At 43.7% G+C, this 14,384-nt stretch overlaps 1 protein-coding gene across 5 annotated transcripts in view; it reads right to left on the bottom strand.

Annotated features, from left to right (window-relative positions):
* Pinx1 (PIN2/TERF1 interacting, telomerase inhibitor 1) overlaps window positions 1-14,384 on the bottom strand; it is a 59,586-nt gene that overhangs the window by 29,768 nt on the left and 15,434 nt on the right. For 3 of the 5 annotated variants that reach the window (XR_383213.4, XM_006519595.4, NM_028228.3), the window contains one exon: window positions 11,907-11,983. The exons of 1 other annotated variant lie outside the window; for it this stretch is intronic. Coding sequence is in view for 2 of the 4 variants with exons in the window: in XM_006519595.4 (XP_006519658.1) it covers window positions 11,907-11,983 (77 nt within the window). In the remaining 2 variants the exon portion in view is untranslated. Of the gene's footprint in view, window positions 1-11,730; window positions 11,984-14,384 lie in introns of all 5 variants that reach the window. One more of the 5 variants, XR_003950903.1, reaches the window with a different exon arrangement.

Here is a 14,384-nt window from a genome sequence, read left to right as displayed (position 1 = left end):
TGAAATACAGATCCGGTGCTATTTCTAGGGTTTGATGACTGTAGACTGCATGACATAGAAACAAACCTGTGCAGCTGAAGAGTGCCAGTGTGATCCAAAGCCACCACAGGGTGTCACCCAATGCCAGGGAGCACTGTTCCATGGTTCTTCTACTGAACCATTTACTTAGTAAACTGGGCTTTTTTGGCCACAGCTAACTAAAACAGAATGGTGTTCATGTACGTGATCTGGCTGGGAACAAGTAGGAATTTTAGTGCTATGCTAGCCTCAAAAGCAAAGGGAACCACTCTCATCCCAGCCTTCCCACAGCCAAGACAATGGACCCTGGTGCAGGGCCTGTACTACTCAGTGCAGGGTCCACAGATCTGGCCAAGGTTAAATTTAGTAAGGCAACTGCATTGTATAGGGTCCTAAGAAAAGTTTCTGCCCTAGATTTATTATTGTCTTTGCTTAGGACGATTGAGATAAGACATTTATGAAAACACTTCCTGAGAAATGGAATCCTAGAATTAAAAACCCTTAAGAAGGATAGGCAGAGGTGTACACTTAAAATCTAGCACTTGGGAAGGGGAAGCGGGGAGATTTCAAGTTTGAGGACCGTTTAGGGTACATTATGAGCTCAAAGCTGGCATGAACTGCATAGGGAGACCCTGTCTCAACAACAACAGCCACAGCAGCAGCAACAGTGACTTCTTCCTAGCATCATGAAGCAATCATGGCTCACCCTGCAGAGGAAAATAGTGCAGACAGGAAGCAAGGAAATCAGAAGGTACACTGAGGGTTTGCTAAGCACAAACTGCAACTCACCTTGCCTCTATCAGAAGCAACTGATCAAGACCTAGGCTCTGGCTGACCAGCTAAAGGTAATGGTGAATCTTTACATCTACATAGGCCTTAGGCTCCCCAGGTGAAGCAGAGCCCAGAGCAATTTGTATATTTTTTTGTGCTTCCTACATTTTCAGGTAATATTTAATTCCTTCTCAGATTTCTGACAGGTTTGAAAATTAGTTAAGTCTCATTATTGAACTTAAGTTGTTTAGCATTAAAGAAGATGTTCTAAATTTGAAAGGATGGTTTTCAGATTGTTAATGCAAGTTAAAATCAAAACATAATTCAGGTATAGAATTTCAAACTCTTTAAGTTAGGATAGATGATAGAGTACTGTGTCTAAGTTGACAAAATTGATAGGCTAGACATTATTAGTGTTTATCATACTTTACAGTTTACATAATTGTTATAATTATTTTCAATGTATACCTGAGAGAAAAGGCCTTTTTAACTGGACAAAGGGGGAAATGTAGCTGCTTATATTCGCAGGCTAATTATGTTCCCCCAAAAACTTGATTGCAAGAATGTCTGCATGTAAGACACTGAGGGGCCCTGCCCCCAGTTGGTTCTGATTGGTAAATAAAGATGTCAACAGCCAATGGGTGAGTAGGGCAGATAGAGGCGGGACTTTTAGGATTCCTGGGCTAGGGACAGGGAGAAGGGAGAAGAAGGAGATCCCCACACCAGGAGAAGGAGAGGAGAGTGAAGGACAGGGAGGCATAGCTCCCAGGGAGGAGCTGGGAGAGTGCAGTCCAGCTGGGCATCACTCTGGGTCCAAAGCAGCCAAGATAGAATGTAGGATTTAGTAAGTAATAACTTGGGATTATCGGCGGCAGTGGGGTGGGGATGGATTAACCACACGGAGGTTAGAAAGTGGCCCAGCCATTGAGCCGATTTAGGCATATAAAAATATAAAGGCTGTGTGTGTCTTTCATTCGGGAACCCAGAATATTGGGGCAGGTAGTGAGGACTGCACTGGCACTGGGGTTTATTTCATTTTTAAATTCTTCACACAGAAGCACAGCCTGGAACTCTCAGTCCTGCTTCATGGTAGACTAAGCAAGTTTTTTCTCTCTGGACCTCAGCTTCCTTTTTCTGGAGGTGATGTGCAATTATAAAATTGCCAATCATTCTGAAGACTGAGTGACATAATGGGGACGTGAGCCCCAGTCCTTGACTTAAACCATCTCCACTCAAAAGACTAGACCAAGGTCAGCTGGGCAGGTTTGCCTCTGAGAGAAGCTCTATAGTGAGAAAGAGTTCCTGGCACCACTCTACCTGCTGGGAACTGCATTCCAAGGGGCAGCAAGATGCTTGCTAAAGAAACACAGCTGCCATAAGGCATGGTACCTCCGCACTGGCCATGACTGTGCTGGCCAAAGGGCAACAGCAACAAGACTACACACACTAGAACCATCTAAATGTGGCATACGAGCAGCATTCCTCTGCAGCGAAGGGGAATCGAAGACATACCTAGTACCACTGCACTCTGCTGATAAACTAGTGCTCACAGGAGAGAACCCACAACTCCAAATAAAAGAGCAAATAGAAAAGCTGTTGCCTGTACGTGGATATGCTCCTCTAGCTGGGCTTGCCTCAGGGGAGAGGATGTGCCTAGCCTCAGAGACTTGGTGTGCCTGGGGAGGGGGACACCCAGGGGTCCCTACCTGCTCAGAGGAGAAAGGGGAGGGTGAAAGATTTGTGGGAGGGGTGACTGGGAGGGAGGCAACGAGCAGGATACAAAATAAGTTTTTTGTTTTTGTTTTTTTTTAAAAGAAAAGGTAAGATGGCACTGAATCCAGAAGCCTCTGGGGCAAGTCACAAGCCACACCTTCTAGGAGCACATACAGATGATTCAAGGTGAGGCTTTTCAAGCTACACACAGCTGGTTCTCTGGCAGAGGACATTCCATTTGTCATACATATTGTGCTATGCAGACACCAAAGACATGCCACCCCAAGCTGTAGGAATTTTACTTGTATGGGGACAGTAATTGAACTCCAATATTCCAGGCAAAAAGAAGCTTTGTATTCCAATCCTTTGTGGCACAAGAAAAGCACCTCCTTTAAAAAGGCCTCTGATTTGGGGACTTCTGCCTGTGCCAGATCCTGAATGATAGCAAAACCCTTCCAGTTACTGTATCGTCTTAAGTTGCTGCTCTTCCCCAGCAATGAGAAGAGGTGACAGTGGGCCCAGGAGGAACCAGGAACTCCATTCCCTCACCTCACTTCTCTCCTGTGTGCTCACATGACTGAAAGGAGGGAGTCTTAGCTCTCTAGAGACTCAAGGGTGTGCAAAGGAATGGGCATTAGATTCCAGAGAGATCCAGAACATTTACTTTCTGCTAAGAGCCTGACTTCTATTATCATTAGTACACTTAGAAAGACTAAGAGTATCTTAAGAATGATGACATTTTAAACCTGTCATTAAAACCTGTAAACAAACAAACAAAAACAAAGTCAGGCATGGGGGCACAAGCTTTTAATCCCAGCTCTCAGAGAGGCAGAGACAAATGGACTCCTGGATTCGAGAAAAGACTGTATAGTCTTAAGTTACTGAGAAACCCTGATTCAAAGCAAAACCAAAACCAAACAAACAAAAACCTATAAAAAATTTTATTTTGTACAATGTTCAAATAAGCAAAGAAAAAAAATTTAACAAGCTCCCTGTGGTGGTTTGAACGAAAATGGCCCCTATAGCAGGCTCATAGGGAGTGGCACTATTAAGAAGTATGGCCTTGTTGGAGAAAGTGTTAGAGAAAGTTGGAGGTTTCAAATATTCAAGCCAGGCCCAGTGTCACTCTCTTTTCCAGTTGCCTGCCAATCTGAATGTAGACTTCTCAGCCACTTCTCTAGCACTATGTCTGCCTGTGCACCTCCATGCTTCTTGCCATGATAATAATGGACCAAAAGCCAGGCCAACTAACTGTTGACCTTTATAAGAGTTGTCATGGTCCTAGTGTCTCTTCACAGCAATGAAACCCTAACTAAGGCATGTCCATACTCTTTTCAACAAGTTTTATAATACAATAGCTCAGTGGCTGATCACTTACCTAGTATGCACAGGGCCCTGGGTTTGATGCCAACCACCATAAAAACCAAGCAAACCATACATGTCAGTAAGAAGCCAAGAAACCTCCTTACACATTCACACCAACAGTACACCAAATAAAGGAAGTATTAGCATTTAAGACACATCAAGAACCAGCCTTTAGCCATCTCGTGTATGGCCAAATGAAGTCTGGAACAAGCCTCCATAGACACATGGTTATTACATTGCATTGGGTCTCTCTATACACAGCACCGTTTTGTCCACTACCTCATTTCCCTCCTACACCCTGGGCTCACAGTCAAAATTGTGCCAGTTGTCTTGAGCTATATCCTTCATTTTGGACTTCTGTTTCTGACTTTATGAGGGCATTAAGCCTGTAACTCCTCTATACTCTATAGTTTCTATAACTACAGACTACTTTCAGACTTCACTGGCTGGCTTTAAGTTCAATTTTCTTCAGGGACTTGGACTGTGTCACTCCAGGAGCACATCAACTGATCTGTGAGCTAGAAGGCTCTTGATTAGCATCAGAAAACACCTTTCCTTCCGTTGAAATTAGGCCTACTATCTAAATGACTTTGATTACCTCTTAGTATGCATAACTGTGATGGTTAATCTTCACTGTCACCTGGCTAAATTTAGGACCACAACAGAGATATACTTTCCTGTTGTCTCTAGGTTCTTCCAGAAAGCTTAGTAACTGGGGAGGACAGACTTGAATGGGAGCAGCACCATCCAACGGGCAACAGTTCCAAACTGAAGATGCCTCAGTGGGTAAGGGTGCTCGTTACCAGGTCTGAGAAGTGGACTTCAATCCCTGAGACCCACAAGCTATCTTATCTTCATCTCTTCCTGACTATAGGGGCAATGTGATTAGCTGCCTCACATTCTTGCTGTTATATAACCCTGGAACCAGAAGGCAAAGTTAACCCTTCTTTCCTCCCTTAAGCTGCTTTTGTCATCAACAGGAAAAGAAACCCATATTAGCTTAACATTAAAGTTCAATCCATTGATCAATTTAATTATACAACTACTTAAATGTTACCTGGCTACTCAGTTGGTAACTACTAAAGACACTGAGTCAGAACCACCTATGACCAGCTCTGTGCAGGTACCAGCGGATGAGGGGATAATCAGGGGCTGAATGATGCAGTAAGGAAGCAAGCCCTGAGCAGGCAGTGACAGCACCTGCTCCCTTTACCTCCCTTCTCCACTGGTGGTCAGAATCTCATGTCCTGGCTATTTTGTTTTTTAAATAGGAATGGATTTTCTTGTCTTTATCACAGAATTGAATGGGTGGGAGGGGTGATAGCGAGGATCAGCTATACTCTGGTGAGAGGCCTGGATGGGAAGGCTGAGACTGCCAGAGTCTTCCCAGACCCCAGCCTCTCCTCTCACCTTCCATCTCTGGAGGCTGTGAGAATTTCCTGTATCTTTCCAGGTTACTAAGAGATGTACTCTGGGAATGGAAGAAACTGACCTGCATCATGAATAAAATTTATGAGGCAAATTAAAAAAAAAAAAAGAAGAAATATCAATATAAGATTTTATATTAAAATACAAAGGTAAAAGGAGTGAAGGTACTGTAGGGAGCAGCAGGCGAGTTGGAGCAGCAGGGGTGTGGGAGGAATGCTCTTTTTCATCATGAGCTACTCCGTGCAGCCTAACATTTCCACACCTATGAGTAGTTTTAATTTGATAAAAAAAAAAGTAGCAGACATTTAAAGAGTCCATTCTATGTGCTGGCCACTGCTGCAAATGCCACATAGGTGACCTCCCTCCCCCTCACAGCCAAAGCAGGGAAACCCTTCCTTGGCCCCATTTAAAGATGAAAAATATGGAGAGGACAGCAACCACTTGGGCTAGGACTTAGCCTCAGGCAGTGCGAACCGCAGCCTGGAGAGTTTAACTTTGAAGGAAGGCAGGCAAGGAGAATCTCACAAATTATTATGTAGAAAGCTGTTGGACTTCACCTCTGAGTAAGCCCAGAGAGGAGAAACCCATCAGCCTAACAGACGTGAGTAAGTAGAGAGCACTTATTTTCTCCTATCTAAAATCCTATACTTTTCTATCAACCACACAAACACTGCCTAAACAGCAAGGGCAGCAGAAAAGAAAAAGTTGGGGAAAAAAATTGCAGTCACACAAACTGTAGTTAAAAAATGACTAAGTTTCCTTGATATATGAATTTGTTGGAAAACCATTTATCAACAGCCTGTTTCTCTCTAGCAGAGTCCCTCAAGCCGAGAGCCATGTCATTCCCCTTTGACTGATTAATTAGCCAATCAGGGGACATTTTTCATTGTGAGGCATGATGGTTTATTGCAGCTAATGTTTGGTCTCTAATGGCGACATATTAAAGCCAACTCGGCTATTTTAGCCCCGTGGAGTGACCAAAAGGAAAGGATAGGAGATAAATCAAGAGTGCCCTTCAGTTTCCCTTCAGTCCTTAACAAAACCCCCAAGGAGCAAATGGCTAGAAGTGAGCCCTACCAATAAAGGAAAAACAAATAAAAGAAAGGCACAACTGCCTTCAAGCCAAGGTAGTCCTTCCCGTTTCTGAGGAACAATAATTTATCCTCTATGATTAACAGACCACTGATAGAACGGACACCTAAAAGTCAATAGCTTGCTCTTCGTCCTTTTATCAAAGGCTGGGCTCGATAGGAAAAGCGGCTCTGCAATGCTTCTTGCTCACTGCAATGGTTTCTCCTGCGCACTGAACCCAGAGCAAGCAAGTACCCCCATGGCCAATTCCACCCCCACATTCTACTCTTGCCATACAAGCTCCCCGGAGCCACAAGGTCCAGGTGTCTCCTCCATCCTCAGGCCGTTGGCAGGCACTGAAGCACAAGGAAGCAAGTCCAAATGCAAAAGTGTGCAGATAGAGTTGCTCATATCCAGGAGACAGCATACTCAGTACATTGAGAAATGGAAGAAGCATCAGGCTATGCAATTCCACACACAAACATGGAAAACTACCAGCCTTTCTGCCTACCAAGGAAAGCCAAAGACACACATCTACTACAGCGGACAGATAGATGCTTTGCCTGTTTAGAGAGTAGTTACAGCCATTCCCTCAGCATGCATCTTAGCATCTTCATCACAGTTTCCTTTAGTCCCCGACTTAAAGACTACTCACTCAGTTGCACTGGCAAGTAGGGATCCCAGTGGCACAGGAATTTGACATCTTTTGTGCACTAGAAGCACAGACTCCTTCAAAGCCTGTCTCTATTCCTAGTTCCCTGTGGCCTTGCCTGCCATTAGCAAAGTCAAGGGCTCTCCATGTGGGTGTTGGATTTCTCAGTACTGAGCAGTTCAAGGCAGATGACTGCTCACCTCAAGGCTCCAAGCAAATGCTCTAGCTCATACAGCTTCCAGAGCTCCACAGCATCCCCACAGCTAGTCTATTGGCTGCAAGAAAATCAAAGCCACCCAAGGTTGGGGACGGGCAGGTGGAGGAGAAGAGGTCATAAGGAACCTGTAAGAGCATGTGGAATGGGATGCATTGCCTAGGCCCTCGGTGGAAAACGGAATCTGCTACCAGGACATAGAATTCAGAGTTTACAGATAAACAAGGAATATCCAATATCCGAGGAATATCCACCCTACCCTTGCCATCACTCTCTTGAACAACCGCTTCAAGATCTTCATATCCACCTCTTGGATAAAGAATACAAGTGGACAAAGCCCAGTTGTCCACTATGAGAAACAAGAAAAGAAAACTTAAGTAATAAATGACGGCTGGTAGCTCAATAAAACACGATGTGCCGTGGATTCCAGCAGCAAGTCATGCAGGTGACCCCACAGGCTCATCCTCCAGAATCCAAGTTAAGGACTGAAGGCTCACGGGCCTTTCAGTCACTCTTCCCTACCAAGACTTCCTACGGGAAATGGACCACCGCCGCACCTTTAGCTGCTACCCAGTGGTCAGTCTGAGTTGCTTCACTCCCAGAGCAGCTCCACTTTGAGCTCCTGCTTCCTCCCTTCACAGCCCACCTGTGAACCACACCCAGCTCTGCTGCCTGCTCAGTGCACAGCACACATCTCAGAAGCCTTTTCCATGAATATATCTCTGAACACACTTTAAAATATGGCACCCAGGCCTGAAGGCAACAAGTCAATCTGCTGGCAGCAGACAAGCAAAAGGCACAGCCCTCTACAGAAAGAAGCACCTGCCTATCTCAGGCCAATGCCATGCTACAAGTCTCACCCTTGGTAAATTTGGGATCAGGTTACATGTCCTACCCTCTAATGTACTGATTCAATGAGACTTTACACATCTCATTAATTCACCTTCAAGAGGTAAAGATTGGACCAAAAGTTCCAACTTAGACTATCTTAGAATCTGGTTCTGTTATCAATGGCTAGACAGTGACAAACAAATCATTATGAAAATCATTATGGATGAAGAATCAACTGTAGAATTCAAGTGTATCACATCACATGTTTATGAAAATGGGCTAGATTTATTCTAACTGAAAGGAATATCCACCTTTTAAAGGTGCTTAGCAGATCACAAATGCCTGCCTCTCTGGGGCCTGGCTCTGCAGTGAGGACAGAGATGGAGGGCCACATCCTCTAAATTACTTACCAACTCAACCTAGTTCACTAGTATAGAGTATTAGCATGGAAATCTGGAATGAATGGATAAAAACAAGCCTCCAATTCAAAGATATTTTAAGTAAGAAATGTTTTAACATTTTGAAGAAAAAAATTTTTTTTCTTTCACAAGAGATTTAAGATACTGCATCCAACCAGGAAAAGGAAGAATGGTCTAAAATGCCTCATGAATTAATCTAACCAAATAGAAAGGGGTCTGCATGGAAGTAGTGTTCAGATCAAATGAGCAAGACATGTTAAAGCGGATGTGTAACATGAAATGAGAAAGGTGCACAGACTTAAAGAAGCCATACAAAGAAAGCCATCATTAATTTGGTGTCTTAAGTATACACAAAACAATGCAGGGTTCTAATTCAGTCAGGTCATGTGGTGACGACACAAACACTTACTTGCCAGGAGCCTATGCCAGAGGCTTGTTGTTTAAAGAAACAAAGTGGGACTGTTAGTAACACATTTCCAAGCCTCGATACGGTTTAGGAGTATTTTCTCTAGTGATAAGGCTGAGTCAGGAAATAAGCTGGATGGAGGAAGGAAACTGGGAAGGTGGGGGAGGGAAAATAAATGAGAGGGGGAGCAAACTAGAAAGTATCAGGAAGTTCACCCAGATAGGAACTAATGGAATTTGTTTTTCAGTGTCTTCTAACTTCAATCTGCAAACTGTGGGACACACACAGAAACACAAACCACACACACACACACACACACACACACACACACACACACACACACACGGAGAAATGACACTCTCCAACGCAGCCCCACCCCCATTGAGAACATATACATAATTCCCAGAAGTAACAAGCTAAGGGCCAAGTAATTTCAATTCAGTATACAAGATCCTTTCTTTGTCTCCATAGAGGATGCAGGCAAATCCAATTTAGGGAGCACTCTGCTTCACTGTTTTCCAACTAACGTAGAACCAAGTTGAAGAACGAAAGAACTCAAAAACTAGACAGGTACAGCCATCCATGCCTGCACAGAGCAATTTACTAGCAGTTCTGAGTAACTGACAGTTTGTGATGCTCCTTCACTCATTAAGCACGTTCTTCTGAATAGCCAGATGCAGGCAGGAGCTACGATCCTCTTAGAGCCTCTACAGCTGCAAGAAATGCTGAGCACCAATACCGTGAGCCGAGAGAGAAGTCAGAGCAGAGGCCTGTGGTGACTGACGCTTTATGTCCCGCAGCAATGAGAAACAGCAACAATCTGGAAAACTACTCTAGCCTGAGACAATGTCTGAAAGCCAATCTCTGACAAATCATCTTCAAGAACATAAAGTAGTACAAGCAAATATTTATCCAATAATCTCCCCTCAAAAATGTACTATGGACACCAGAGGATGGTGATTGGCACCGAAGGCAGCTTGAACTTCTCCTAAAGGAGAAGATATTCAAATAAATACCAGCCCCAAAGTTATGCAAGGCATCATTTAAAAAATATTTAAAAACTAAAGTCCAATTCGTACAAGAGGATGTACAGTTAAATTTCTATTTACTGAACCCTCTACCATTGCCATACTGGATGATGCACGAGTTAGGAACCCAGAACTGGATACAAAGCAAGTCCTTTGTCTTTTAAGATGTTCACTGTCCTGCCAAAAGTACTTGACAGATGAAAAAGTCCACATGTACAATACAGTAGATGGATTTCTTAAGACATTAGATACAATGAAATTGTTAGGCACAATGTTTGGCAATGCGAAACATAAATTCAAGCCAGTGTTGCTATGGGGGTCAAGGGAGGAAACACAATAACCCAGCTGAGAAGAGGAGCCAAACAAAACAAGCATTTCCAAACCAATCTGATCAAAGGCCTTTTGCCCTGCTGTGCAGACTGTTGTAAGTAACATGGTAAGGTTTCTTAGCAACACTACTTAAGGAAGGTGCATCTGTACCGAGAACTCAAAAGCAAACCCAATGTATATCCAAGATAGGACTACATAGGGAGACCTTTGCTTGCTCTCAGCACAGTTAAACGGATTGTTTTCTGCATGCATATGGCTGTAATATAGACTCATCTCCTCACTGTGCACATGGGCTAATAATACCCAGATACCCCAAAGACAGGCAGACTTCAGAATCTGCAGGCCAACAGGCTCCACAGGTGACTGTGTGGCACCTGGAGGCTTGTGAAGCCCAGCCACACAATGACACTGAATGGAGCAGCTCTCTTGGTACAGCTGGGCTTCAGGGCTTCTTTGGCATTCTCAACCCAGGTTCCTTATCACTGCAGTCCTTACCTGGATCTGGATCAGCAACCAAGACTAAAACAGTTCTTTCTCATATGAATGGGGTGTGTGTGTGTGTGTGTGTGTGTGTGTGTGTGTGTGTTCTCACACATGGGGACAGATAAATGGAAACCTGAGGTTGACTTTGGGTGTCTTCCTCTATCGCTCTTCACTTTATATATTGAGACAAAGTCTCTCATTCAGTTTGCTATCTCTGCCTGTCTGGCCAGCCAGCTCACTCCAGAGATTCTCTGTGGTGTCCCTCCCCCTGTGACCCCCTAGCTGTAATTACAGATGCACTGTTACATCCACCTGGCTTTTATGTGGGCTCTGCAGATCCCAACTCTACTTTATCTACTGTGTTATCTACTCTGATCTAAAACCAATCACACAAACAAAACTATTTTCCTCCACTATCAGAACACGTCATCACTGAGGACAGGCCACCTTCCATGTGACTCAGCAACCACCAGGCTAAGCAGGCCACTGGAAGCCCTAGGAAACAGCTTCCTCCATGTTCACCCTGATAAAAGAATGAGGCAGAGAGGGACTAGGTGACATAGGAATCCAGCCCTAATTTGTAAAAGAAATTGCTTGACAAAGTCTCTCATCATAGACAATTCTTCAAGTTTCTAAACAGTGAGTAACAAATATCTACTACCCTGGAAAAAAAGATACCCATCAGTCTGGAAAAATGCTAGAGATCATGAAAGTTGTCTTTTTGTTCCATGGTGACCACAGACCTTGGCAAGAACCAACAAAATAACAAAGCACAAAAAGACACAGCCTACCAGACTCACAGAGGAATTGAATTGTAGTAACTTCAGATTTTCTTAGCTGAAATGAATTTTCACTCTCTCCATCAATCTAGCTAAAGTCTTTAGTTTTCACATTAGGATGACAGACAGGCTGTCTCTCACATTTGGAAGTAGTACAAAAATTCTGTGCAATATACAGCTCAATGGAATCTAATAGGCTATGAATTACAGGTTCATTGGTACCTTCCGGGTCTGAAACAAGCCATCATGTACAACGGAGGATGTATCCACTGTCCGTCTCATCCCCAGCATCCAGAGGTTTAGGTAGGAGGGAGGTGAGTAGCTGTCTGTGACATTTTCATCCTCAGAGAAGAGGCAGAATGGGGACACACAGACAGCAGCACAACCACAGCTGGTACCTGAGCAAGCTTCTTGTTCCTCCTTTTTCCAAAAATGCAGTCCAGGTCGGTTTCACTCCGAGAGGACAGATCCTTCCCTAGAAATAACACAAAGCTTTTCAGTAAGACCATTTGTTTGAAATGAGAAGCACAGATACATGTGACTCCTGAAAGAAAGGAGGCAACAGCAGAGGGTCAGTCCTGACTCTGACCTCACTTTACAACTATGATTAGAACACGGACTACAATGAAAGGTTCAGTGACTGTCTTAGGATCAGAGCCATCCAGTGCCCTCTGAGCTGCAAACAACCGGGAACACGGACTGCACAGAAAGCTCCATCTTGAAGTGGCCTCCAGCTTACTGTGCCTTCAAGGTGGGACTTAGGATATCTCTGGGTTCCTATCTGCAAAATGATCCCATTTTCTTCAAGGAGACAAAACACAGAACTGAAAATACCGATAGGCACATAACCTCAAACCCTTTAAATACTCACACACTGACTATTTTTTTGACACACAAAATCTCAATAAAGCTAAGTGAAAATTTAAAAGAATAAAAGCAAATTTAAGTTCAATTATTCTTTTTAAAATGCTCTTACTTGTAACAGCTCTACCAGTTAAACAGAAGGTTACATGGTGACTAGAGTGAAATAAATGGCTCTGGTAAGAGCAGTGTCCAAAGAATCGACACTTCCTGTTTTAAAAACTAACCTAACTCAATTCCAAACCTCCAAACCACTAATTTAAAATTCACTTTGGAATTTCCACTTCTACCCAACAGTACCCTGTGAGCAGTCAGCCATATCCACTGCCATCCATCACCTTCAAGGAAAGTGCATCTGAAAGCTTAACTCTCCGTGTGAAGCCTACGAAACTGGGGAAGGGAGGTCAGGTCACATACAGGAATCTGGGTTTCTAGCTGGAAGCCAAGCTCCACAGTCACCAGCTCAATGGTCTTGGTTTTCTGCAGAAAACTGGCTTGACAAAGTAATGTCATGACCCAGAAAGTTCTGGTTCACTGATTAGCACTGGTGCATTCAAATATAACACTGCTCAGTGACTCTACAAAATTGAAAAAACAAAACACCCTTCAATTTGATGCAAAACCAGGTGCCAGAACCAGTTTCAGCGGCAGAGGTACCGGAATGGATGGTACAGTTGGCACAACCTGTTCTTGAGGGATGGGAAGGTTTCCAGAGTTGCTCTCCTCCCACCCGAAGCCAACACTAGCACCCCAGACTCAAAAGAATCCCTAGTCAAAAAGCAACCAACCCAAACAAACAAACAAAACCAAGGAGAATCTACATAAGAACAGAGTGATGCTTATCACAAACAGTAGCATAGGAAATAAAAAAACAGAGAGGCAGCAGAGACAACTTGTGGTTGCAGGGCTGAGAGGTGCACAGCTCCTTGGGAGGCAGTGATCTATCCTCAGCTGCCGCCAGTACAATCCATTTCCTAGTGCTAAGCACATTCACTGTGGAAGTCAGCTTAAGACGGCTCAGAATGAGCATCAGAAACCAAGCATAACAACACATGCTGTAATCCAAGCACCCCGTAAGCAGAGGCAAGAGGACTGGGCAGTCGAAACCAGGGTGTGCCACATAGTGAAAGAAACACCAACTCAAAAACAAACAAGAACCCTCAAACCAATGGCCAGCTCCCTTTAACCCAGCCCCTAAAAAGAGGAGCAACCCTGAAAGAAACATAAATTTTTATAGCAATTTCACTGAATGCAAAAGTTCAAAGAAAAGAGAGAACTCAGGGCCACAGTTCACAATTAGTATGTGAAGAAATAAACACATTGAGATTCAGAACAAATCTCAGACTCAAAGGGAAGCCAGTAATGTTCAATGGAAGTGCTAGGGTTTCTAGGCTTCTAGTGATGGATTCTTGGGTCAGAAATGTCTATCCTCTAGCAAAGTTCATTTAAACGTAGAAACCAGGGCTGTACAGAACCTGCTCTGGATTTAATCTGAAAAACAAGAACACAGAAAAGAAATGAGAGTCAGAGTCCGTAAGGAAGACACCTGTAAGTGGGTACAATGGCAAGACAGCTAGGATTTTGAAATTAGAAGTCAGCTAATAGTCCTGACTGAATCGTATATATGTGTTATGAACTTATGGCCACTCTTGGACAAAATACACCTAGTAAAACTCATTTTTGAGTGGATGTTAGCTTTAGTTCTGATCTATGGTAAAAATCACAACAAAGACTGATGACAAACTTAGATCTTTGACAAATGACAAACAGGGCAGAAAACATGTGTTATCTACCTAGCTGTGGCTGTTCTAGCTCAGCTACAACTGTATCTGGAGAACCAGGAAGAAAGGCTTCCAGGAGCCGCAGACATAAGGAAGTCCATTCGAGGCTGGGTGTAGGTTTTTACAGAGGAATGCTGCACCGAGGACAGCAATCAATCTGTCACTCTTTGGCTATCAATCACTGTTATCAGCTTTTCCAGATCATCACTGTGGTCACTGAGAGGAGGCTGTGAC

Source organism: Mus musculus, chromosome 14 (genome assembly GCF_000001635.26).
Source record: "Mus musculus strain C57BL/6J chromosome 14, GRCm38.p6 C57BL/6J".
NCBI lineage: Eukaryota > Metazoa > Chordata > Mammalia > Rodentia > Muridae > Mus > Mus musculus.
This window is presented reverse-complemented; position numbering and strand designations above follow the sequence as displayed.